The sequence below is a fragment of the Dermacentor silvarum genome, chromosome 4 (assembly GCF_013339745.2).
Source record: "Dermacentor silvarum isolate Dsil-2018 chromosome 4, BIME_Dsil_1.4, whole genome shotgun sequence".
NCBI lineage: Eukaryota > Metazoa > Arthropoda > Arachnida > Ixodida > Ixodidae > Dermacentor > Dermacentor silvarum.
Window position 1 is genome coordinate 19594583 of NC_051157.2, and position 27154 is coordinate 19621736.

At 44.7% G+C, this 27154-nt stretch overlaps 2 protein-coding genes across 2 annotated transcripts in view; one reads left to right on the forward strand and one right to left on the reverse strand.

Moving 5' to 3' along the window:
* Positions 1-27154, forward strand: part of LOC119449583 (ATPase family protein 2 homolog) — a 103925-nt gene that overhangs the window by 31105 nt on the left and 45666 nt on the right. The gene's annotated exons all lie outside the window — the stretch shown is intronic.
* LOC119449582 (FH2 domain-containing protein 1-like) overlaps positions 1-27154 on the reverse strand; it is a 52488-nt gene that overhangs the window by 14149 nt on the left and 11185 nt on the right. Inside the window, exons 3-9 of the mRNA XM_037712785.2 lie at positions 26714-27133; positions 25204-25434; positions 24012-24308; positions 22687-22922; positions 19899-19999; positions 18417-18487; positions 997-1104 (exon numbers count right to left, since the gene is read on the reverse strand). Of these exons, the coding sequence (XP_037568713.1) occupies positions 997-1104; positions 18417-18487; positions 19899-19999; positions 22687-22922; positions 24012-24308; positions 25204-25434; positions 26714-27133 (1464 nt within the window). The remainder of the gene's footprint in view (positions 1-996; positions 1105-18416; positions 18488-19898; positions 20000-22686; positions 22923-24011; positions 24309-25203; positions 25435-26713; positions 27134-27154) is intronic.

The following is a 27154-nucleotide window of genomic DNA, read 5'->3' on the forward strand; positions in this document are numbered from 1 at the left end:
GGTGGGGGATATCAACCTTTTCTAATACGAGTCGAAGACGAATTGCAAGTATGGAATATCGAATGACATGTCGAATAGTCAAACATAGTCGCCTATATTTACAGCAGGAATATTTATTTTGGGATACTTATGTACCACGCCTGTACTGATTAAAGTGCAACAAAGGCTGCGCGAGAAAGGCTGACTAGCGCAAAGAAAGACTAAAGAAACTGCGCGAAAAGCCTCTCAACAACTTTATAGGCTGGCTGCAAGCAAGTTTTCAAAGAAAAAAATGGCTACTGTATGACTAGCTTTAAAAAAAAAGACGCTAAATTAATGGTTGCCGAAAAAAAATAAGAAGGTGTGACGAAAAAAGGAAAAATAAGGTTGCCTACGGACTTGTGGCCCATAGACATATGTAGAAAGGGAAAAAAAAAAAACACCGAAGGTCGTAGTGTAAAAGATAAAACTGCTATATGACTAGACTATTAAAAAACACAACATGAGAGAAATACAAGCAAAAATCACAAGTTGTCATGTAGGCTTCCGCCGCGAAATCAAGAACAAACCTTCCATTTCCGATTTTGTTTCTGCATTGATTAAAAAAAAAGTTTTGTCGCTGTCGCACTTCTGGAGATTAGCCATACTTCGTTTAGCAGAAGAATACGAGTAACCATGCTTTAACATTCGGTTGTTGCGAAATAGTTTATTACTTTCAAATATTCGAAAATACCGAATAGTTAATTTTCGAATACGAATACGAAAAGGTAGCGCGTAATTTCATTCGTATTCGAAACTTCAAATATTTTCCCATCCGTAGTTCAAAGGCTTTCGCACTGAACTGATAATTTCCCTAGTCAGCTTCATGAGCACAAATGTCCTTCATGCGCATTACATAAAGTTTTCTTCAATATTTAATTCGTTACCAAGGCCGCCTAGTAAGCACGATTGCCTATAATGCCGAGTGTGGTCCCGATGAAACACTGCAAGTCTGGTTCTCCTAGAACGGTCGCTCACCTGTGCCACGTAGTGAAGTAGCCCCACGCCTGGCCGGTTGGAGCGCAGCTCGGCCACCTTTAGCAGAGACATCACCTGGAAGCCAGCCGCGTTACCAGCGTATCCTCCCTGCGTTTTACGTACAAGAACCGCATATTTGGCAACGAAGTACAGATCACACGGAAAAGCGGCGATGAGCTCATTCCAGAGCTCCCAATAGAACAATTTGCGCAACTTATCCTATGTTCCAGAAATCTGCGTGGTAATTGAGCCGTAATCAAAGTATTTGCGCAAATTGTCATGTCACCTCCGAGCACATACACGAGCTATTTGCCATCCGCGGAAGTAGCTTAGTGGCTATTGCGTTGCGCTGCTAAGCTCGACGTTGCGGGTATGATCCAGGCCCTGGCGGCCGCATTTCGATGGGGGCGAAGGGCGACAACACCCATGTACTTAGATTTAGGTGAACGTTAAAGAAGCCCAGGTAGTTCAAGTTATTCCGGAGTCCCCCACTACGGCGTGCCTCACAATCAGGTCCTGGTTTTGGCACATAAAAACCCATAATTTAATTTAATATTTTTTTCGCGAGCTACTTGCCGCTGGTGATTCGCTGTCGTCGTGGTAGAGTCTAATCACATTCAAAAAAAAATTTGCCCTCTTTGGATTTATCTTGTCTTCGAACAATAATCGTCATCTATCTTACGTGCATTTCTTTTCCTTAACGGTGGTGGTGGTGTAGCAGCAGCAGGCGGGGTTAGGCTGGCATGCTTAGCCTGCAACTGTTCCGCCTGAGCATCTCATGCAAGTGGCCGATATATCTTCTTTTTTAGGTTAGAATCGTACATAGTGGGACATGCTCATTCTGGAGGATTGAAGAATAACCCAGTAGCACATATTAAGGGGCTAAATCAAAGTAAATAAAAGAATCCGTTCAATATAATTCACCATTTCGTGAACTGACCGGTGTGATTTTGAGATGCCCGGGAGCCGACATTATGTATGTAAGTTTCATGTAGGAAGTCTCTCTCTCTCTCTCTTTTTCTTGTTTTTGTTTACGCAGAACAGATCTGGACATACGTGGTCAGTATGCAAGATTTATATGAGCCATTTCGTGGGTACCTTCATCTAACCTTTGAATATATATATATATATATATATATATATATATATATATATATGGCAAGACGGCAGCCGTGGTCCGTAATATCTGGGATAGTTCGCAATGAAAGCTTCGCTTTAATAATGGACAATCTCCGCCATCTTCGTTGAGGTTAGTGAGATGTGCGGGGAAGCACGCTTGCAGAATGGCTCTTTCCCATGCGAGGCAGGTGCACGCTTAGACTGAGCCTGAACTGAGCCGAGTACGTCTTCCCAGAGCGAATACGCCCAGTAAGACACCATACTGAACCTAACGTTTTGCCGCGAAAACAGGCCACACGGCCGTGGTGAAAGAGATTGCGGTGCGCGGCGAAGCTGCGTTTGGAAACGTTGCGCAGCAATATCCTGCATAATCCATTTCGTGAAGTACGAGGTGAAGACGGTGGGCCTTTCACGAATCGATTGGTAGTTTTGGAGTGTATTGTTGATCTTAAATATTTAGAGCAGACGAAGTCATCTTGACTACCCTGCAATGGACGAGTGTTATTTTGGTCGCTGGAATGGGCGTTCGTCTAACGTCATTTTATTTTGTGCTGTTACAGGAGCTAGTACTCTGAGCCTCCTATGCGAGCTTTACGATCATTTGTGAGAACGTTTGTGAACCGTTAAGCGCAAAAATGTGCCTGTTTTCGTATGCTCTCTCTCAAGTCAGTAGCTGCTTGCTTGCATGCTTTATTCTCCTCGAAGGGAGCACTTGAGAAAGCCTTTAAGCCATGCGTTTCGTAAGCAGAATACCGCTTTAATAAAACAGTCAGAACAGCACTTCAGGTATAAGTTAAGTACTATACTAGCCAGCGAAGTCCATGTAACGGCGCGCCGTGCCAACGCACCTACCCATCAACGCTGCACAATAATTTCCCCTCCAGGAATGGCCTCAAAGTCGCATACTTGCGAAATGGTCAATGCGGCAAAACCGCATTAAGAATAATTATACAAAAATATCCAAAGGCGCGTTCTTACAACGCAAAACGATTTAGAATCTGGATTTTTTACTCTTCGACTACATAGTTTTTTGTAGTGTTCTGTTGCTGCAATATCGTCTTTCCCTTCCTTCCTTCCTTCCTTCCTTCCTTCCTTCCTTCCTTCCTTCCTTCCTTCCTTCCTTCCTTCCTTCCTTCCTTCCTTTTTTTTTCTTCATTCTCGCGTTGTAGCTGATGATTCTGCACGCGGATAAACTTCAAGGTGAGTCGTGCTCTTCCAGCCGCTTGTAGTGCAGATTCACTCCGTACATGCAAATAATAGAGTCTTTTAGATTAGAGGACGTAAGCGTCTTCGCAGCCAAGAATAAAAAATCTGCGTACCTTTTTTTTTTTTTTTTTTTTTTTTAAGGCTTGCCCTGCGGTATTAACGTCTTGCTGTTTTGCTGTACGCGATCCAAGCGACATGCATATGTAAGCAGAACACAAGCCTCTTTTGTCCTCTAATCTAAAACGCTTTATTTTCCAGCTTTAGTAAAACAGATATGTTCTGAATAATTTATTCGCCAGCTTGTCCCTTTTCATCTAAGCAGTAAAATCTTGAAAAAAAAAAGAGATCGATGAACTTTAGGAAGCTTTCCCGCCGTACGGAGGCGAGTTTTAAGATAACCACGTTTGCGTAGTCCAAGGGTCAACCAAAATAACGAAAGATTGGATTCGTCATGACATTGCATGAACTGCGAGTTTGAATATTGTACATGATATGCAGTGAGACTGACAGAGTTAAAAGAAAGCAGGGATGTTAACCACTCAACAGGTTGGTTGGCTTCCCTACGCTGGGAAAAGGGAATAGAAAAAAAAGGGAGGAGGGAGGGAGAGAGAAAGGAATGCGGCGAGTGTGAGCACGTGCAGGGACAACCCTACATTAGAAGGATGTTCTCCAACATCTCAGCAACTGGCGAATACGAATACCAGCTACTCGATTCATGTGTCTATCAAACTCCAGATTGCTTTTCTTTCGTCTTGCAAGATATATATATATATATATATATATATATATATATATATATATATATATATATATATAACAAAAATTGTGCAGACTTACAAAGGATGTCAAAGTTCAGGGGTGCCAAGGGGTCATTTCTTCTTGTTTTGCTGCCGCATGTGGCTATTGCCATGAAGAGCATTGGTATTTAATTTAAAAGAAACCTGATCACATCCTGTTTCAGAAGCGAAACTTCTAAGCTTTAAAATTTAACTCATGTGGCCCTTCCTATGTTTGAAGATGGACGGATCTTCTGTTACTTTATTTATTTCTTACTTTTCAAAACGTTTATTTTCCTGGAGGTTGACGTGTTTAGCTGCAAAAGAAGAATAACAAAACAAACTAACCAGCTTCTCGGCAATGGCAGGAAAAATCGGAAGAAAACATTGATGCCACAAGCACAACATCTGCAGACGCTATAGGTTGCTGAAAACCAAAGCTGTTTCTCTTTACACTTTTTGCTTCCTTTCAGTAACGTACTGTTAAGCCCCTTCGAGAGTACCATGACGGCAATCGAGAGCGGATAACGTTTACGAATTACGTTTTGTCAACACATGCGCGAAAGGGGGAAAAGAAAATGCCCTTGAAACTGTGCGTTCGAGGCGTATTGATAAGCACAGTGTGTCGAATAACCCAAGAGGTGAGGCTTCACTGTTCCTATTCCTGTAGATGGCATTGGCTTTTGCACGGTCGTATACGGTCATACGTCATACGAGCAGGACGTCACAAGCCTAAATGCGGTTGTATTGAATGAAGCACACTCTTTTCTTTTTGAAAGCCCTTTACCGCAGGACAGCTCACTAGGTACGCTCAGCGGTATGGTTTGTTAGCATTTTCTTTGTATTGGTTTAATTTATTTTTATTATCTTCAGTACCCATCGTGTTCTTCGTTTTGTTTTTTACTCACCCCAGCGCAAGGTAGCCACTGTTCCTCTCTATATCGATGTAATGAATGTTTTCAAACAAGATTTGCCTATGCAGTGTCAACATGAGCCTCCATAATGGGTGTAAGACCACCACGCAACTGACGAAAAGTCCGAGGGTATAGCAGTGCCTCCCAACGTTCTTGGAATTTGTTGTTTGAAGTTAGTTTTTCACCGAAAGAAATCGCTAGAGGGCAATGGTGAGTTTGTTTAACCGCTGAGAGTCACCAGCCGAGAGGTCAGCCGTAGGCTATAGTCGCAGGCAGTGTGAGATCACAACACCGCATTGATTCCAGCCAACATCTCAGACGTTGGAGCAGACACAATAACCTAAAACGGGATGCTTCATTACATTTAATAAATTGCGAGTGTGAATATTGTGCATTGAATGGAGATTCTTCTTAAAACACGTACGAGATTGGAATGATAAATAAATGTCATGGTGGGGAATAACAATCTTTCAAAAATTATTCCTGCTGCTAATACAGTATTAGATTAGACAGGCTTATCGGTATACACATATAGAATTACCGTAATTTAGATATTGCTTTATAATTGTTGTACAGCTCCAGAGAAACTGGCGCGTGGCTATAGAATGTTTCTCGCGCTGCAGACAATGATCCTTAGAACCTTCCACTCTGATTTACTATGTAATAGCGAGGACATTATAAGTTCGTCAGAAGTTTTAAAAACTCGACTGAAGACCGACACGTGATGCTTTATTCCTTATATACTCTTTTTCTTTCCTGACTTTGTTATTTTTCTCTTTCGCATTTCTTATTCACTGGACATATCATTGATGCTTGTGGCATAACCGACCCTTGGACGGCTTTTTGTTTTCAGGCTCGTCTAACTTAAGAAACAACCGTCACAATTTTTTATGCTAAGTTGGTGGGAGACCTAAACGTGAAACAAAAAGCAGCTAAATTAACTAAAACTGCTAAATTCAATAAAATTTGTTAATGGGATGGTCGGCTCAACAGACATCGCAATACAGACGATGACCAGAAAAGAGGGGCGCCGTTTGGCACAAGAATCCAACTGATCATATTCCTTGCATAAACTATCAGTTTTAGCAAGTTACCATACCTGCGCAGTGAGGCCAGAAACAATCGCTACCGAGAGAACAAAGACAGAAATTGTAGTGAAACACAGACGAAAGGACTGCGTCACTACAATGCCGCACAAGAACCAGTCTTCGCTATACTGAACTAATGCCCCTGACACACGGGCCCGGGCCCTCCAAAGGCCTTTGCACTAGGGTACATCTACCGAAAAGGCGTTCACGCGAGATGGCACACGACAAAGCAGCATGTTCTCTTTGTTGTGGGTCCCCCGTGGAAAGGAAGATATGTGAACTCCTTCACGGGCCTAAAGGGGTAACCTCGTTGACATTTATTTAACAATGGAAAACGTGACAAAACAAAATGACGACCTATTAATAATTTAACACTTGCAAAAACAATTTTATACTTAGCAGTGCCACCATTCGTCCGGCAGTGAATTTTTGCTTGAACGAAAATCTGGAACCGCTGCAGCCCTCGCATCATACTGGCCTCTGGCAGTTTCGTCGCCATTTGGCTTGCGTCCCCATCTGGCTCGCACGGGACAGCGTGATTCGCACGGTCCAGATTTTGCCACTGTTTGGAAGCACCGTATACTTTAGCATAGCTTGACGCTTATTCCATTCAGACCAGCGTATCCTAACGCTTGCAGGCAGTGGCACTGTGGGAACGCTACATAGTGCGCATTCACGCAGCCCTCATCCCGATACCGGAAGGCAGAACCAGCTCGGCAAAACGCTGTCCTCACTGCACTGCCGGGCCGATTGAGCCGGTCCAGCCAAATTGACTGCGCGCCATTGGCGTGGAACATATGCGCTAATTCATATGTGATATCAACGGCAGTTCTCCACAACGCCTGAACAAGTCTACGTGAGTGGGACGGATCGCCAGCGACGTTCACCTTAAAGCTGTCTAATGTTGTGACAAGACTAAGATTAGTTGACAATTTCTTTTCTTTTACTTCCCATTGAACAGATACACTACTCTTTAGCACTTTGTCAAGTTTAATTTAAAGAAGTCTCGCCATGTGTACGTCGTAGACGACGCACCGCGTGTCAGAGGCGAAACCCTTTTTGGTCCTTCAGCGCAAAGGAAAGGCGTTTACTTCGAAGGACTTTAGTTCGCCCGTGTGTCAGGGGTTTAAGGAATTGATGTATCGCTCGCGCGCGCGTTACCCTTAGAGATGATGCAGCCTCAGATGGGGCGCTAGAGTACGTCGAAAGCGTATTTTGCGATTTTGATTTTGACTGAAAAAAAAAAGAGAACATGCAACGACAACAGGACACATCGAAAGATGCAGAGATGGTAATTGAGACGAGATGCCGACCTTTATCAGCCAACTTAGCACCCCGATGAGGACAGAGTATAAGCAAACCGTTGGATAACCGGTGGACCATTAGAGTTACAGAATGGATACCAAGAGAAGGGAAGCGCAGTCGAGTACGGCAGAAAACTAGCTGGGGTGACGAAGTTAGGAAATTTGCAGGCGCAAGTTGGAATCAGCTAGCGCAAGACGGGGGTAATTGGAGATCACAGGAAGAGGCCTTCGTCCTGCAGTGTACATAACTAGAGGCTGATGATGAAGCAAAAAGGAACGTGAGAAAATAATGGTTATGAAGAAGTTCGTGGGCACATGTCTGTGCATCTGCAACTGCTTAAAGGGGCAAATTGAAATATATCTGTCATAGCTATTGTGCAAAGTCATTTTTAAGCCCACGTCGAATGTCCTAACCAGCGTAATTTCTCTATCTCCATATTTGTGCTTTCCCAAGGACGCTTGTTGCTACGCCAGCGTGTGCGAAGATCTTACGTCACAAGAAACACATATATTATACACATGTGCACTTCTGTTTAGGACATATACTTCTACCTAAGCTGTGATCATAAGAAAGAAAAAGAAAACGTCATTGCGAAACCGCCAACATGCGATTTAAATGGAAATTAATCTCGCGAAGGAGGACAATGCGTCTTCCGCAACTTGTCAGACTCAACTCAGCTTATGCTATAGGTAAGATCATCCCGGCTATTGCACCATCGTGTCTATAGAAAATCGTTTTAGCGAGCGCTCACGGTATATTTATTTTTCTGCTCTAAGTTTATATCTTGGTCTTTCCTTCTAGACAGTGCAATATTCGCGGATGAAAAGTCTTGCGATAATGTCTTGCAGTAAGAAGTAAAGCAATGATCTTTTGTAAGAAAACCTTTTCGGGGGAGATCCCTCTTTCAGATGTGTTCGTTTCTCTTCAGCGTGTTTCGTCGCGGCGAAATAGAATTCGGTCTCGTACTGCCGACGGGAAGGAGAAATGTAAAGAAAGAAAACAATTATTTGGTTAAAGTGTTGCGTTACAAGAAAAGTGAAAGCTAGCTAGCGAAATCGGCGCACTAAGATTGCTCTCAAGTACAAAAATGTCGTTCTTATTATTTTTTTTTCCTTGACTAGGCTTAAAACAAATTGGGTTGTTGTATAAGCGACCTTTTCGACAAAAGCAAATGAACAAATTTATATGCGAAGCTTTTTTTCTTTGTTATTGAATTGCGGCGTTTCTCATTCTGCTTTTCTGTTTCTAGTTCGATAATAGGGAGTTTAAGATTTTTGCGTACACAAAGTTAGGGGGCGCAAACTGCCGGGCTTACAAAAAAATCCCAAAGGAGTCCAAAATAACGTAAGCCGGGCGTGGTGCTTTGGGTAGGCAAAAGTTCGTTTGGTTACAAAACCCCGTTTGCATACGCAAAATCTAAAACTCTCTATTCAGTTATTAATCCGTATCTTCTGCCATGTCGATCGCTAGGCACTACAGCTATCCTTTTGTACCAGTATTGATTGATTGATTGATTGATTGATTGATTGATTGATTGATTGATTGATTGATTGATTGATTGATTGATTGATTGAGTGAGTGAGTGAGTGAGTGAGTGAGTGAGTGAGTGAGTGAGTGAGTGAGTGAGTGAGTGAGTGAGTGAGTGAGTGAGTGAGTGAGTGAGTGAGTGAGTGAGTGAGTGAGTGAGTGAGTGAGTGAGTGAGTGAGTGAGTGAGTGAGTGAGTGAGTGAGTGAGTGAGTGAGTGAGTGAGTGAGTGAGTGAGTGAGTGAGTGAGTGAGTGAGTGAGTGAGTGAGTGAGTGAGTGAGTGAGTGAGTGAGTGAGTGAGTGAGTGAGTGAGTATTCGTGCATTCATTCCGCATACATAACGATGGGAACTTCAAATGGTCAAAATCTCGTCAGGCTCTGTCGGCATACATACAGCCACCGCCTCTGCAGCAGACTGTGTAAAATGTAGGCTGAGAAACAAATACGAACATACCTCAAGTAAGACACTCTGTGAATAAATATACTTGTGGTCAGCCTCCGTTCAAAACCTGACTTCAGAAACGTCTTTAATTTAAAATACGGTAAATGAATAACGTGATACATAAAGAAGTCTCTTCAGCAAAGAAACAAAAGTGAAATCCTTAAGGTTATTCAGAAATCATAAAAGTTTATTATCGAGTTTTGAAGTATGCAGAATGGATCTCGGTTATCTATTTTAGACGATGTCAACACCCAAGATAGAATTATCAGTCGAGGGTATCATACGCAAAAAAGATTTGTTCGTGATAGCTGCGCAACAACTTGCACTATTTGAAATTTACTCCTTATCTCCACAGTATATTCATATGTATACGGACGGATTGTGCCAAAATAATTCGTCTGCATCTGGATTCATCACAGCAGACCTTAAGCTCCAACAAAAGTTTAGATTATCTCGAGTGACATCTTTTACAGTGACCGAACTATTTGCAATGCTTTCTGCCTTGCGGTTCATAGCCTTAGTGGATATCGCACAGAAATGGGTTATCTTTAGTGATTCCCAAGCCGCGGTAACGTCAATAAATAGCACAGAACGAACAGCGTTGAATACACATTAAGTATATGAAACCATAAAGGAACACACAAAAGCCAGTGCAAGAAATCCCGTTGTAGCGTATCAGTGGATTCCAGGACACTGCAATATTCCTAGAAACACTGCAATGGACGCTGCTGCAAAACAGGCGCACGAAAATCAAAATACAGTAAATCTCCCTCTTACTCATCGTGAAATCCGCCTATTTCTGAGACAGATGTACCGTCGAATTAGCACAAACACCTGGTTTGACCAGAAATCAAAGTGCTCAGAGATCTGAGCGACAATAGAATCTTTGTAACTTTATTGCACCGTCTGCGGCTTGGGACAGCATTCACGCGTCACTTTCTACGCAGGATTCAACACCTTAGTCTGCAGTGCCACTGTGGCCAGACTGATAAACACGCGCAACACCTTGTTATCGCAGTGCCCGCGACACGATACCGCGAGGTGACGACTACAGGCCGATTTAATATTGTGAGATCGCAGACCTATCAGTCGGAAAAGAACGCTTGCATCATGGCCAAGAATACAGCTACTGAAAAAAGCACTTGTGGCTTTTAAAAACATTTGGAAAAATACAAATATATTAGGTTCGTACTAAGTATATTATGGTTGACCCCACTCTTACATTTTATTTGAATATCAGAGGTTGTATAGTATGTTGTATGTGTGTAGCTCACGTCTGGCGTTATGTTTTCATATGTCTTGCTGTGTAGATATGAACTGACCTTATGTGCGTGTTTTCAGACTCCTTTGTACCCTTTCATTCGTTTACGGAACTGTGTATGTATTTTAGTGTCCTTTCTACTTTCTTCTGTGGGTGTAACCTTGCAAATGTGAGTACTGTTTGACTGTCGCCAGTGCATATCACTTTTCTGCGCTTCTGTTTTGCTTGCCCTGCGAGAAGGAGCAGCCGGGGCCAATAATGGTGCCAACATCTCCTTTCAGTCCATATTAATATAAAAAAAATAAAAAATAAAAAAACGCGAAACAAGCTTTGAAGCTACATGTTGCTTTTATTATTTTTTTAACCGCTCAAGGCTATAGCATTAACTTCTTTAGCTTGAAGATGTAAAATACAGATAGAAATATAGTGCCGGCAGATAACGGAGAGTTCGCTATAACTGCTCTCAGCTGTATGCGTGGCTCCACCGTACATCGAACACAAAACAGACATTTAAAAAAGAGCGATATAAATAGATAAATAGAAACCGAGCCGGAAGGTCGAGCTCTTCATCCGACGTATACTCGAGCGGAATAAAAAGCGCGCTTACTGAATTTTCATGAATGAACTCGCGTAATCGAAAGGGCTTCGCTTATTCTATTCGCCGATAGTCCACATTATGCGTCAAGGCGGCTATACGCACCGAGATAAGTTCGCACGATCTCTGAATAATGGAGGAGCATGCATGGTCGAAGAGACCGGCTGCTTCTCCGTTTTAACGGCTCTAAATATCGATTTGATACAGTTACCATTGTTTGCCTCAGTTCGTGTACTGTATAACGTATCGTCGCTGCAGTGTCAGAATGAAGAACGACAAAGACTACCAGAGTGAAGCGCAGGCTCTTCCGCATCCTGCGCACGACTCTGAACACTTCCTGGCGAATGAAAGATAACTCGAAAAGCGGCCTCTGGTTGCTCTTTTATTTTTACGAACTGCCATCGGCGAAGCGTCTGTGGCATTGTGAAACGGCGAAGCTCCCCTGTTGTCCGGATGTGTCGTTAACACTGACGACACTAATAAACTGATAAAAATTGTTTGTGCAAAGTTGAGCGCAGAAACACTTGTTCTTTATGCATGGTATATGCATGGTATGTCTGCTACCCATGTCGTATGAGAACGTACACGCTGGGCAGACGGGCCGTTGCGCCAACGTATAGGTAGGCAGCGAGGACAGATATTCAAACCTGGCTGTCCACTGTGCATCGTGTGAACATCTCCCAATGTATGACGAAACTACTGTACTAGATAAACGTAAACACGAAGTTAAAATAATTATACTCGAAGCATACCATATTAAGAAAGGGGACCAGTTATGCACCACTCAACCTAGAGTGACTCTCAGTGATATAAAAACTGAATTCTGAGTGTGCGCCAAGGCATAAAGTTTCAAGTAAGTCAGTCGAGCACGTAAATTGAAAAAAAAAAAATGAAAGCAGCAACTTCACCCTCAAGAATTCAATCCGTGCGACATACGCATCACGTAAATATTTATGTATCTACCACGTGCAGGGTAGCAAACCCGAGATTTGCTTCTGGTTAACCTCCCTTCCTTTCCTCTCTTTTACCCTCTCTCTACAGGGGGTAGAATAGGGTCGGCGCATAATCTTCTTTTACGGGGTGACACGTGACGAGCAGAAGAAACCTTTTGTGGGTATTCCTTCTTTTCCGTTTGTGCCTTGCAGCTGTTCATGCGCGCATGCGCATTCTATTGGAACAGTTGCGTCGGGTCAATTTGGTTGGGTGTAGATGGACGAAGTTTTGAGTTTGGCACCTGCGCTGTTTCCTTCCTTGTCTTGGTCTTGTCTCGCGCTATCGCACTCATATGAATCATTACCAGCTAGCCCAGTTGCATGTCCTATTGTCACCTTTCTTTCTTTCTTTCTTTCTTTCTTTCTTTCTTTCTTTCTTTCTTTCTTTCTTTCTTTCTTTCTTTCTTTCTTTCTTTCTTTCTTTCTTTCTTTCTTTGCAACTGGGTAAACGTCAAGGTACTTCTCAGTGGCATTCTCGGTAAGTTGTTCTCAAACATTGTACTCCACACTAGGACAACTAAAGAGAACGTACACGTATACAGCCGCGTGCAATGTGAGCTGCAACGCAATTCCCGTGATCGAAGGGGCTCCAAAACTGCACGGTGGAGCCGCGATACAAAAAAACAACAAAAAAAAAAAGGTGGGAGGAGGGGGGGGGGGGGTTAATAAATTCCAGTAATTATAACGGGGCTTAGTTCTCCAATTTTTCGTATGTCGGTGCTACCGTGCACACGTCTTGAGGTGCCTTCGACTACGGACACCATGTTTCAGCTCTTACTGCACGCGACTGTACCTATACAGTGCTCAGTGATTCACACACGACAATCGGACAGATTCACTATGGTATACGATGAAAGCGAGAGCGCTTGTGACGCATTGGGATTACACACGCTCCCCTCTCCCCCTTCGCTATTTTAAGCGGTCACCCAGAGCTTTTTTTGCGCCACCGGTGGGCGTTGGGGACACCGAGCTGATGCATTATGATATATGAAAGCGAAGACGATTGGGATTCATTTATGTATGTATGCTTTTCTCTGAACAGTGTTTGCACTCTTCTTTTATTAAAGGTGTTTGGCCTTTTCAGACATATTATTTGTATATTGGTGTGTATAGGTGTGTATCACAAGTTCAACATTTATAGATAGATTAACAAATACGCGTATATATAGATGATCGCTTTAACGCGCACAAATTTTACTCCTCTTAAAACCTAAAATCGACTTGTTAGTGTTTACACATATCCCTGAATTTGTTAGTACAAAACTAGCGACCATTCGGGGATATTCAAAGTGCATAGTGTCTTGCAACACTGGACGCGTCCGCCATCTTTCCTGTCGAGTATAGTGGCGTAGCTGCAAGGCGACTGTATTTTAAGAGGCTTAGCAATTGTCCTCATGCGACTATTCAGAACTCTAAAATGCAACAATCGCCATCGTGCTCCAGCCATTAATTGAACAGCAAATTTCACTGTGCTGCCATGGATCAACGAAGCCACGACAACGAGCTTATGCATCTTTGATATGCGTCCGGACGGCATTCGCAAACGGCGTACTGTATTGAAACTGAGACCAATGCCAAGCCTCCTTCCGCAGCGACGTGCGTTTCAGACCTGAGCTAAATGCCCTCAAAATTATTCATTCGTTCTCGAATTTTCGCGTTAGGCTTCTAGAAACAAATTGCACTGCTGTACAAGGCCTCCGATTCTTTGCATCCGAAAGAAAACAAGTCGGGCATGCGTCACGAAATCAAAAGCTCTGGCACCGTAAAGGGCTGTTTGTCGAAACTGATAATTAATCTTCGCGCACACAACTGATGAACACTGTGGTTTCTCCACTCGCGTTGGGTTCTCGCTTTGACTGCGGCAACTGAAACTATGCAAAACTGACCGCAGGTGTGTATGTTGCGAAGGTGGGGGACAAAAATGATCGGCAAGTTGAACGTGAGGGCTTCGCTCCGCGAGCTGTTTTCCTTTTCCGTTCACCGAAGTAAGCATCAAGTTTCCGCAACATGGGGCGCCAAACAGTTCTTTACCTTAGGGAGCCTACATGCAACGCTGTTTTATGTTCCATCTTCCATCTCCATCTTACAACCACGTCAGTGTGCTTGCGCGTCGGCGCATGTGTATTCTCACTCGCTTTCTCGGGCACTGTTAAATTATCGCGCGGCTTTTTTGCTTCCGGAGTCTGTGGTGTTGACTTCACTGTTTGCAGACGCTGCGGCTGGAGCACTGCGCAACAACATGAACGACCCTGCAAGCGCGGCGCTAGCCACCCTAATGCCGCTTGTCTCAATACCATGCAGATCTGAACACCGAGAACTTTAAATTAATTAAATCTTAAGGGAAAGTATGGAAAAGGAACGAGTCAGCGGTGAAACAGCACGCTGCGTGGTGAAGTCGCGACAGCTTTGGTACAGAGCGCTCCGGGGTTTATCTCTACCGCCGGTCGGTTATAAAGATGCGCAGTAGCAACTGTGCCCCGATGTACTCTTCCATATATATATTTTTTTGTTCTTTTGCTTTAACGCTTAGCAAAGTTTGTTTTAATGAACTTTGGTGAGCTGCCTTAACTTTTCGCTGAATCAATTCCAATAATTATACATCTGTACGTTTCAGAGCGCATTTTGTGGTTAGTATCAACTAAAGTGCAATTTCCATGAGCATCACCCTCACTTATAAAGGTTTACTTCACTTTAAACGGTTTGGAAAAAAACTAACCAACGGCGAAGGTGAGCCGCAAAAACCAGCGACGTGTTGTTTTTTTTTTTTCTTTTTCTTTCTTTTTTATTTTTTTTTATTTCTTGCAACAGATATTCTCTTAAACCACAATAAATGGTAGACCTTGACGCAAGTTTATCATTACAGTAAAACAGGCAAAAAATTTTTTTTCTAGTTGCAAATGTTACAAAAAAGCAATGGCTCTATTTAAAAAAAAAATATTTGCAGTCGTGGACTAAGCAGACATTTTTTCAAACTATTTTTCATGTGGAAGCTAGAGCGTTTCCCTCGAGCTCAAACTTAAACGCAACTGACGTGCTGAAAAGTAGTACAGCAAGAATATTTTAGAGGACGCGTCACAGTCAGCAACCGGATGGGAAGGATGTATATTTGAAGGTAAATGCTGCTTTATCGCGCTAGCAATAGGACCCGATACGCAACATCGACTGCGTCGAACCACTGTGTATAGCGCCTGCTGATTTGATATTTACTAAAGATATATATACAGGGTGTCCCAGCGATCACGCAGCACGATTTAAAAAAAAAGAGGAATGGCGTTACGCGAAGCAAACCTAGTGCGTATATATTGTTTCCAATACAGTGGAGTAGCCGCCAGTAATTTTTTCGTTGCTGAGATTTAATTAGGTAATTGTAATTAATTATCTACCTCGAGAAGTACTGTCTTAGTTATGAAAGTGTCAATTAGAAAGTTGTAGAGCAACATTAAAAACTCCCGATACAGCTTTCTGTTGCTCAATACGTTCTATATAAAAGTGTTTTTTCTAGCATGAAAGAAGCCCGCGAAAACACGCAAAGTGCCTCGAGCGGCCAGTCGTGCGGCAATTCTACGTGTATTCGCGGGCTTCTTTCACATTCAGAAAAACACATTTATGTAGCACGTATTGAGCAACAGAAAGCTGTATCGGAAGTTTTTCATGTTGCTTTTCAACTTTCTCATTGACACTTTGATAATTAGGACAGTACTTAATTCTCGAGTTAGATAATTAATTACAATTAGCTAATTAAATCTCAGTAACGAAAAAATTACTGGCGGCTACTCCACTGCACTGCAAACAATACGCACTAGGTTGGCTTCGTGTAACGACATTCCTCTTTTTTTTTAATCGTGCTGCGTGATAGCTGGGACACCTTGTATATTCAGATCCAACACACTAGCTGAAATTTATGGATAGTGAAACAGTTAATTAAATGCTGTACAGCCAACGGGCATACGCATAATTGTGCTTGCTTTTATCCTATGCAACGTGTAATCTCATGCAATGTTTGTGTTTTATGCACCGCAAAGCTGGTCTCTTTATTCTCATGTAATCTCATACAATATCAAAAAGCTCCGCTTTAAAATACTCCTATCTTGTTGCCGGCGTTGCCATGGATTCCTTGCTTCGCTTACAGCAGCTCATTGTGGGAGAACACCAATGAACGCAGGCAGCAGCTACGCCTGTAGCTGTTCAGTTCAGCAGTTTCGCTTTGCCATGTCATAAGTGAGATTGTGGTTGGCGCTTGGCGAAACATCTATAGATGCCGCTTGGCATTTTGAATATCTCTTACAGGTGGGGCTTATACGTTGCTTCATCTGTACTACCGATCAAATGTACTATTTACCGGCTTTCTTCACAACAAGCGGTACCTAAATGACATCAGTGCAACTAATAGTCGCCTTCAAGCGCACAACTCCTTCATTAAAGCGAGGCTTTATATGCCTTCTTGCTAGGCGTTAATCACTTCTGCTCGGTCAGCTTCTTGTCGCGAGTAAAGTGTGTCGATCTCGCATACAGGGCTATAGTAAACTGGAATCATCCCGGAGATCGTGTAATGAAAACTGGGCCTACACCGCGGAGGCACTGTAACCCCGGGTCACGTGTGTCGCGCAGTGGGGCCCGGGTTTCTGCGTCTTGCTGGTTTGTCGGGCAGGAACATAATAATATAGCCAAGCTGGAAAACGCGTTGCAGGATATTAACAGCTTTATACCATTTAGTTAACCGCATCACGAAAGCTTCGCTTCCGATAGATTCCAACGTGTGCGTTGGATCAGCATTATTACGGCGAAAGCCTTATATGTCTCATCGTTCAGTCGACCTTCAAAGTCCTCGAGCGAAAACGCGTCGACGACAAGAAAAGATACAAAAACTATCATCATCAATGGCTCATACCCCCGTAAGCAAGCAAGGTGGATGATAAAGATGGATGATAAAGCAAATTAAGTGGATCACTAAACGAATCAAGAGGGATAATAAAGCGAATTAAGGGATGACTAAGCGAATTAAGTGGATGACTCAGGCGAGTTATATGCAATAGAATTAAGATTGATGACTGAGCAATTTAAGAGGATAACTAAGCGAATTAAGAGGATGGCTAAGCGAAGTCGACTAAGCAATCAAGGGGGATGACTAAGCGAATTAAGAGGATGAGTAAGAGAATTAGGGGGATGACTAGGCGAATAGACTAAGTGAATTAAGGGTAATGTGTACGTCATATGTCCGTCTTCAGTGCATTGGCACTTAGGCCGATGTATTAGGGTTTCGCCTTCGAGTAGTCTTAGGGATAACATAAGACCCTGTGAATTTTTTTCTTGCAATTCCAAGGCTTCATTAAAAAGGCATCTTATTTCTTAATTTTTTATTTATTTAAGCTTTGCATGCCTGTGGCGCAGGCTAGGGCACGTCATTCTGTATTCCTGTACATCGCACCAACCTATAATCTGTTCCTTTGGGATGCTCGGCAGATTTCCTGTATTCCTAGCTCGTGTAAGCCAATGTCGCGTTCCAATAACCTGCACGGGTGACACTATGATGACAATGTACGACGGGTGTTGCCCGTTTGCATATGTAATTCCTTATTACCTGTCACTCCTTTCACTGAAATCTGGTGTACGACTGTTTCTTCTGTTGCTCTCTGACGACGACCTTTACTGTACGGAATTGTAGTGCTGAACACAAATTCGCAGGTTCGACTCCCAACCCACATTTGAATATGGTGCGGTCTCAAAACAAAACTCTGTGTGCCAAGAATTTGTTACACTTTAAAGAAATACAAGTGGTAATAGTTAAACCTAAGTGTTCCACTAAGGCGTCTAGTCATCAGCTATTGGACGTTAAACTTAGTCCATAGATCGTCGTCGACCAATCGGTCAGTCATTCAATCATTTTTTTTTTCGTTTAAAAGTAAATAAATAGAGGAGTTGTCGCCGTTTGGTGGCGCCGGCTAATCCTTTTCAATTCAATAGATCAATCAGTTAATTGATCATCTTGAAACGGAATGTAGTGTACACAGAACAATAAGAAAACTCGTGCCGACTGACGCTCGTTAACATGCACACCAAGCCAAACAGGAGGAAAATATTTAAGGACAGGAAAGAGGGTGGAAATGAGGATAAGGAATAAAACAGAGTGAATACTTTTGAGAATAAGGGGCAGTTTGTTACCATAAAGACACGAGAGTCCGACGTTCGTAAGACGTACCGAATTGAGGAAGTTTCCCGCCACCAGAATCATGTAGAGGACTTCATGCAGGGCTTTACAGTCTTGTATTTCTGCGTAGCGAAGCAACAAAACAAAGCTTTTCTGTCTCAAAAGTTGAAGGCAAATTCACATTTCGCAATACATGCTCATCGCCGGCGCTAGAGTTTCTTTTATTCAAGTTTCATTATTAAAGTTTATTAAAATCCTGTTACACACATTTTTATACAAAGTAAATGTAATACACAAGGCGCGATAAATGATAAAGGAGTGAAGAATGAGTGAACGAATGATGGAAAGATTTGCACAGTAAATGGCCCCTTTAGGACCTTCTTCTGAGCCTTTGAAATACAGATATTTTAGGTGATGTAAATTATGATTTGTACTTGTAATTCCGGTAGTGAAAATTTGTGCGTAATATTCGGTGATGTTATCCACAGAAGCTTTCCAACTCATCACAAAGTTGCACCGTCATTTGCCTGGCTGTAAACAATGGAACCGGGCAGGGTTTTATTTTTCCTGAACTCGTATTGACTGTATTGAAGTCTCAATGCAACACGCTATTTCTGTGGTATACTTATTGTATTCCCCTTGACTAAGTTTATGGCAAGAAGTCTGGTCTGGTCTGGTCGATTCCGTTCATTTCGGTACCGTTCGGTTCCACATCGTTACCTTTCGTTCTATTCTATTCTGTTACAAATGGCGTGGTGTAGAGAGATGAAGGTAGAATATATCACTCCTTTTCTGTGCGTTCTAGACGATAACATTCATATATAATGAATGAAAAAAGTGTATATATATATATATATATATATATATATATATATATATATATATATATGACTCCCAGGGATGAGGCTATAATACTTAGTAAGTCGAATTTTGCCCGTTCGTAGTGTTACTAATCGAGGCCACTTTCTTTTCATTTCACTTAAAGTTCTCATGTTCACTGTGTTTGGCAAGTGCCGTTATTCGCGGCAGGAACTTACTCTTTCGACATCGTAATCTATTCTCCAGCTTGTGTGTGCCGACAAGGCTCAAGCAGAAACGTGCCGTCAATAACCAATGATTCAAGTACAAAGTGTCCGCAAAACGGCGCTGCGTCACGTGTAATGAGCAGACTGAACGCTTTAGATTATTTTGGATCGCTGACCTTATTCTACAGCGGCACACTGAAGAACATTCTTTTACGCTGGGTGTCTGCTGACTTTTCTAATGTACATCCCGCACATGTGCATTTACATTTGTACATGTACATTTCTAATGTTCTTCAGCCCATCTATTCGTGGCTCCTTCTTGTTGCAAGATAGATAGCTCGCGGAGGCCGGTAGAAAAACATTGATCCCTGCAGTGCAATCTCCGTCACAGTTGAACTCACTGGGAGATACGTAACCGACACCAGTTTATTGATAACAGGGTCAAGTATTGCGGTAGTCATACATTTCTGAGGAGAAAACGCCCGTAAAATAACAAATCGAACCTTACCTTTGGCAGCATTCCTGAGGCACGTCATGGATGTCTCAAGTGAGGCGACGATTGTGGGGAGTTCTTCTTGAAGAAGCAGGCTCTCCACGCGCAGTCGATAGCTAAAGACGATAAACATGCGAGAAAAGAGAGAGAGAGAGAAAGGACTAGTCATGAGGGCATTCACCGTTTAAGAATGTACCGAATTTCTTAGGCAAGACAATTCTCTTTTTTCTACCAATCTGCTATATATATATATATATATATATATATATATATATATATATATATATATATATATATATATACGGCTTTCATGTCTACTGGACCCTCAGCTGCTGTCTGTCTTACTGAGTTCTACCGTAAGCGCCACTTAGTTATTTGCCCGTGATTGATTGGTTGGTTGGTTGATTGATTAATTGAGTGGTTGAGTGATTGATCTTTATTGCCGGCAGCACTGTCCTAAAATATGCTGAGATGATCAGTGATACAAAAGGCACGAAACTAGTTTACGCATCTGTGTGGCGCTTGCGGCCAGTATTCTTTTGTCCTCCTGTATGAGTCGTAAAACGCAATGTACGCCGACTTTTCCACCTTTCTCTCATTAAAGTTCCTCTCCATTGTAGGCGGCAGTAATGTGCAAATACTTGGGAGGTTCTTGAGGTGAGCTTTTCCGCTGATAATTCTGGCTTCCGCAGGTGCTTGACACGCTGACTAGTCTATCATCAACCGAGGCACCATTGGCAAACAACTGCCTGAGCCTTTAATTATCACGTCAAGCTGGATAGTGGTCGCGTCTGTTGCCATTTTCAGCCAACATTTGGGCGCCCGAGACGCCACAGTCAGACGCAAACAGCTGCTCTACGACGATACTCACTAAAGTGTCGGGCTTTCATTGTTCCAAAGCCTATAAGGCCGTGATCAGAAACAAAGCAGATGAAAGACCTTTCCTTTACATTTATTGTTGTACTTCCCGAAAGTGGTTAGTAAGCACTGAAATATCCCGAGATTATCCAGTTGTGTGTCGCCGTCACAATATATGCAAGCCGTCGACAGTCCAAGCAATTTGATGGGGAAATGGAAGTGTCTCTCTCTCTCTCTCTCTTTGACATAAGGGTACATTGGTATAACGGTTGTCTTCACAAAGTGAAACGCTCAAATAATTGTGTTTTATCCGCCCCTCTCTACAGCGGTCACGCAAGAAAGTGTGGCTAATTGTTCTTTTTAACATGCAGTGAAGCAATAGAATCACCAAAACGTATTACACCGAAGTCGGTCTTGAGTTAACTGGTGATCCTGGAACATTGCTAGCGCGAAGGAAGGATGGCACGGTGCACTCTCATTTGGGTACATGTGCTGCACTCAGCTCACAGTCATGCTTTTATCTCTCATTAAAAATTCGTGGAAAGTCACGTTGAACTGAAAAAAACTGGGAGGAACAGATACGTGGCAGGTCCCTGCTTGAGTGGCAGTAGCCAATACACCCTCACATCTATCTCCCTGTCGATCTACCCCGTTGCTAGCACTCCGCGCCAGTGCCACGTGGTCCTCCGTAAGTCTTCTCCTTGCACCGTTATTTCACCCATGAATGCAGCTGCGTCACTAGGCAAGTGATTATCGACACGGTCTCAACTTGCCGCCCTCCGTATCGCAGTGCTTTATGTACACCAACAGTCACCGAATCAATGGGCTATATTCTGTGACTCAAAGGCAGCTCTACAGTCACTCTTATCAGCTCTGCGCCGCAGCCCACATCAACAATGCAAGCAGAGATACTATTACGCTACCATCAAGTGGTGTACAGAGGCCACGACATTGTATTTCAGTGGCTACCTGGGCACTGCAACATCACCGGGAATGAATGTGCCGATAAAGGCGACCGTTGGGCACATGGAGAATGTGAAAGAATATCGATACCATTGTTGAGAACGGATGCAGCGCGGCACCTCAGCAGTCTTGTCCTTGTTATAACTCTAAGAAAATGGAATACACCGGAGTTTACCAACCCACGGATCCACATATGCAATTACAACTTTACCGGGTTTTAACCGGCGGGAAGAAACATTACTGTGCCGCCTGCGAATTGGAGTTTCCTTTACAAACGCCTATTCATTCCTAATGGGAATGCGAACAGTGCCAATAGCAGCACATGTGGTGTTGAGGAAACCACCAGACATCTCTTATGTGACTGCCCCAGATACGAAGATGAGAGGAGTGCCCTTCGGACGGCTTTGGGGTACTTAGACGACAGGCCTTTTACAGAGAAGATCTTGGGCCATGGCCTCGTGCGTCTGCTATGTGCAGGGCTACAAAGGCACTGCAGCGCTTTTTGAGATGCACCGGCCTCTGTGACCGCCTGTGACTAACCCAGCGATGAACGCTTGACTGTGTAACTGTGCAGGGTGTGAACTTCTCTCTTCCTTCTCCTCTTTCAGTCCCCTTTCCTCCTTCCCCCATGCAGAGCAGCCTACGGGCTCAGCCTGGTTAACCTCTCTGCCTTTCCCTTATGACTTGTCTCTCTCTCTCTCTCTCTCTCTGACCCAGTTCCTTCCGAATATACCTTACTGTTCACAGTTAGGCGTTCGTATTGTGTTCTTCTCTCTTTCTACGTCTGCAACTAATTATGCAACTATAGTTATGCTAACTTACCAACTAGCCCAGCTGTCATGTTACCGACCGGAGCCGGTGGCTAATGTTCAGCGAGCCGGTTATTGATATTCACTGGTGTTAAGTGAACCTTGTTGTGACAGCCATCGCGAGGCCTATTGCCGAGAAAGAAAAGGCACGGACGGCTGCGTGCTCTGCTCACTCTGGGAGGCGCAAGATTCTCGCGAGGAATGCCTCTGGCGGCGCCAGCTGTCCCGGTTCCCGCTCGAGCAGTGCCGTCTCGAGCGCCGACGCCGACTCGGGCGCCGGCAGCAATGCCTGCAGCGCGCGCAGCTTGTCGGCGCCCAGGCTGTCCCCGCCGCCTCCTCCGCGGCCGAGAATCTCGAGGAGCTGCGCCTCGTCCGCCTGGCCGCGTAGTTGCTTCAAAAAGATGCCCACCTGGTGAAGAGTCGAAATAATACAATCACGGGGTTTAACGTTCCGAAACAACACGCAGGCTGCGAGCGACGCCGTGGTATGAGTTCCCGGGTTAATTGCGACCGCCTGGGATTCTTTAACGAGCATCTAACTCTAAGTATGCGAACGTTTTTTTTTTTGTGTTTTTTTTGCGTTTTGCATTTTGCGTCCATTGCATTGCGACCGCAGCGGCCGGTAATCGAACTCGCGACCTTGTGCCTAGCAGCAGGACGCGCCATAGCTACTGAACAACCACCACGACGGGTCGCCTGAAGAGTCAGCCGAGCGATTAATTAGCTGCTTACTAAACGAAAGCACAGCGTTGCGGGAAAACAGATTATTCCTTCAGAAACAGCTCGTTCATTTTTTTACGCTCGCAGAGAAGGGACAGGGTTGCGGGGATAAGTGGTAAAAAAAACGCTCGAGACAGCGTGACAGGGTCTAGAAGGAGACGATGGCACAGCGGAGAGGTTGACGCTTGCAACGGAGTTAACGGTACCAAACCCAAACTATTCCTTGCGCTGTTCATTCTTCCAGGCGTGGTTACCTAAGTGGCCTTCATCGAGCAAAGTGGCCCTCCCGAAGCCCGTGCTCCCTCTCCGGCCTCTTCTCAGCAGGTCATAGATGCATCCATGGCGATGTAACGCAGTAAAGTGTAATTTATGAAAGAGGACCACGTCTTTTCGGCAGATACGGTATACTATATCGGCCTAGTTGATTGTTTACAGGTTGCGTGAAATTATCTAAGAAAAAAAAAAAGAATGAACAAGAAAACCAAGATGAACACCACCGCCTGTGTTCGTTGTCTGCACTGATTGCTCGTTGTTTGTTTGTTTGTTTGGTTGTTTGTTGTTTGTTTGTTGTTTGTTTGTTTGTTTGTTTGTTTGTTTCTGCGCCATTCCACCTTTGTACAATGATTTCTGAGACTATAGGCGAGATTTACGTATAGCCGAGGCCATTGTAACTCGCGTGTGACCCCTATGTAACTCGCGTGTTACATCGGGTCAATAATGAATCTAAGACAGGTCCCTCGTGCCACCCTAGACTGAGAAGCCATCCGCGGGTGCCGACCTGCAAGCTCCTCTGTGCGTCGAGTATCCTGAGTGGGGCCTCGTCTCCCGAACGGCCGGACGCAGGGTCACGTGGGCCGCGACCACCCGCTTCGCTGCCGCTGCCCGCTCCGCCGCCTGCCCCGCCAGAGCTGAGGCCGCCTCCGACAGAGCCCGTGGCGTGTGCCGAGGTAGCCGGCTGCGACGGCTGGTGCTGGCAGAACAGGCCCTCGAGGTGCGCGAAGTCCAGCGGGGGCTCGCCTCCGGTGTGGCTTTCGGCGATGCGCCGCCACAGGCTCTTGCGGCCGCCGGCAAGCACCTGCACGCGTACAGGACATCGCGGGAAGCTGAGTCCGGCATGTTTGCCTTCTGATCGCTTTCATGTTTGCACTCGGAACTGAGTAAAGCAGACCTGGGGCCGGGTACAGAATGAGGACACGGCTGTCCCCCAACTCAAGTTTTATACGCTTCAAAACACGACACTGCTAATGCGTTTAAATTACGCCAAGTGAAACATAATTTTGTACTAAAAGAAAGACAATGGAAAGGCAATGGGAGGCAGCAATTACCTGCGAAGAATGCATTGCCGAAACGGTAGAAAGAAAGGGAGAGCGAGATAGAAAGAGAAGACATTTAATAACTTGTGTAAATTGAACACAGGCGAAAACAATGACAGGAATTCGAGAATGTTATGTTACTTCAAATGTACAAAGGTTTGTCCCAATCAGAATGTCGCGTAGCGAGCACCCGTTTTATTAGGTACAGAACATACAACCTTACGCAAGGTACAGGCGTGGTCGGCATCAACCACGATGCCATAGTCTCTGTACATACACACAAAGTTACCTATATATAGTCGCAGGAGATAGTTACCTAGAAGACAAAAATACGCATCCGTCCCGACCCCCGAGCCAGGGAGCTTGCTTCTTGTTTCGCGTGTTCCGAATCCGAATCGACGGCATTACCCAATGGTAAGTAGTTGCCGAGGGTAAGAGAGAGATAGAGATAAAAGGAAGGCAGGGATGCTAACCGGTCAATCGTCCGGTTGGAGACATGCACGGACAGACTACAAAGACATGCACGGACAGACTACAAAAAAAAAAAAAAGCACTCGCACAAGCCAGACGTTCTCAGAAAGCACATAGGTGCCTTCACTGCCTTCTGAGCCGATGATCGGTGGAGACGAGGGTAAACGGCCAAGCGAAGTTACGCACCTTGTGCGCGGGTATCTTGTTCCAGTTGAGTGTGCGCATCTTGCTTCCCGGTTGCGGCCACGACTGCACCAGGCACGGCGCCGGCTCCGACGGCTGAGGCGCCGACGGCAGTGCGGGCGCCATTGGAGGCGGCGGTGCAGCCGGTAGCGGTGGCGGCGGAGGCGGAGGAGGTCCCGATGGGCTCGGACCGGACGGTGGTGCGAAAGTGACCGCTGGTCCCGCCGCTGGCGCCTGCTGTCGGGAGGGGCAAGGGAACCATTCGAGTTTATTTGGATCATGATACTACATTCGCGCATGAAAACAAGAACGCATCACAGAAAGAGGTCCTAATGTTAAAGAACTGCCGGGAAGGCCTTTTGTATGGGTAAATGTTACAAAACGGGAAGCTTTGACAGTTCAGCGAATTCTATCTGATCTCTTGAGTTAGAGACTTTCATGCTTTGTTGCTTCTTAATTAGTTCCTTTGTTACTAGAGATAGTTTACCTACTGCTTGCCTTGGTACCTTACCTCCCACTTCAATTGCTGCTTCGTTAATCAGCCTATTTACAGTGTCATTCATTGCCTGTGTGTCATCTTCATCTTCCTGTTCTAAAGCTGCATATTTGTTTGCGAGCACCAGCCTGAATTCGCCTGCTTTTACCCTTACTGCGTCTTAGGTTGGCCTGTTTCTTCTTGACTCACTTTGCTCTTTCTCTCTTCAAATTAAGAGCAATCCTAGACATCACTAACCTATGATCACTGTTTTTTACCCTACCTAACAAACTTAACCGAGAGCAAGCTTACCCGAGCGCTTACCTAACACTTGTACATCCTGCACTATGTTGGAATCGGCAGATTGTATGAATCTATTTCATTTCTTGTTTCTCCATTCGGGCTTTTCCAGTACGATGAATACTGATTTGAGACGAAAAGGTAATAGGGTAGCTACTGCGAATGTTGGTAGACGGCATAATGATCGGTGAATTTCACTTCCGAGATAGTGTTTGTGCAGACGAGTACACGAGAAAAATTGCCGCTTTATGCTTTCAAGCAATGGACTCATCTAGAAAAGCTATTCGTCAGAAAGCAGCTTACGAAACCGGAGAACAATTTTTTTTCTCCTCTCACGTAACACCGCACTGTAGACCCACCACGTTAGCGTCCTGCTGGCGAGCACAGTGTCCGGGACAGAACGCAAGAACACCAGAGAGGTGAGATTGCGGTACACATTAACTATCCTCAGGTAGTAAGGGTGACAGGCTGGGCTAGTTAGTTCTCGACTGTCGGAAAATTTTACGCAGACGAGTGAAGAGGGAATGACAGCGCAAGTTGGTAAAATCATTTCGGAGCTCATTACGGCATCCGTATAACCATAGCCCCTCAATACTTTTTAAAGGTCTAGCTTAGCCAGGGGTTCAAAAGATTCAATAGCTGAACAGATCCACAGCTTTAGGCGAGATCATCGCCACCGTCCCAAGCGCGGGTGCTGTCAGCCGTTCAACGGTTCGGCCTCTGGTCGGGTTTCCTTGCCTTAATCTCCGCGGGCTTCGGCTCGTGGCAGCGGCAGCTGCAGCACCTCCTGTTGTTACCGCCGCTGTCGCCGGCCGGCGCCGAAGCTGTGACGCTCGCCGCTGCAGTGGTCTGCGTGACAGCAGCTGTCGTGGCGACGCTCTTCACGGGCACGACAGCCGCGGGTGCGGGTCCCGTTCCGCACCGGTCCAGGGCCTCGAGGCTGGTCTGGCTGTGCTTGGTCTGTCGCACGGGTGTGTCCCAGGCGTCATCGGCGAGCAGGCGCTGCAGGGCGCGCAGCAGGTACGCCTCGCGTTTGCTGCTGCCGGAGGCCCTCGTCGAGAGCGCCGTCCAGGCCTGCTGCAACGTCTCCGGCCGACCCGACGTACCCGACGGCCATCCAGTTTCTTCGGGAGGAGGAGATGTCAGGCCCGCGGGAACCTAAAGAAGAAGAGCGTCAAT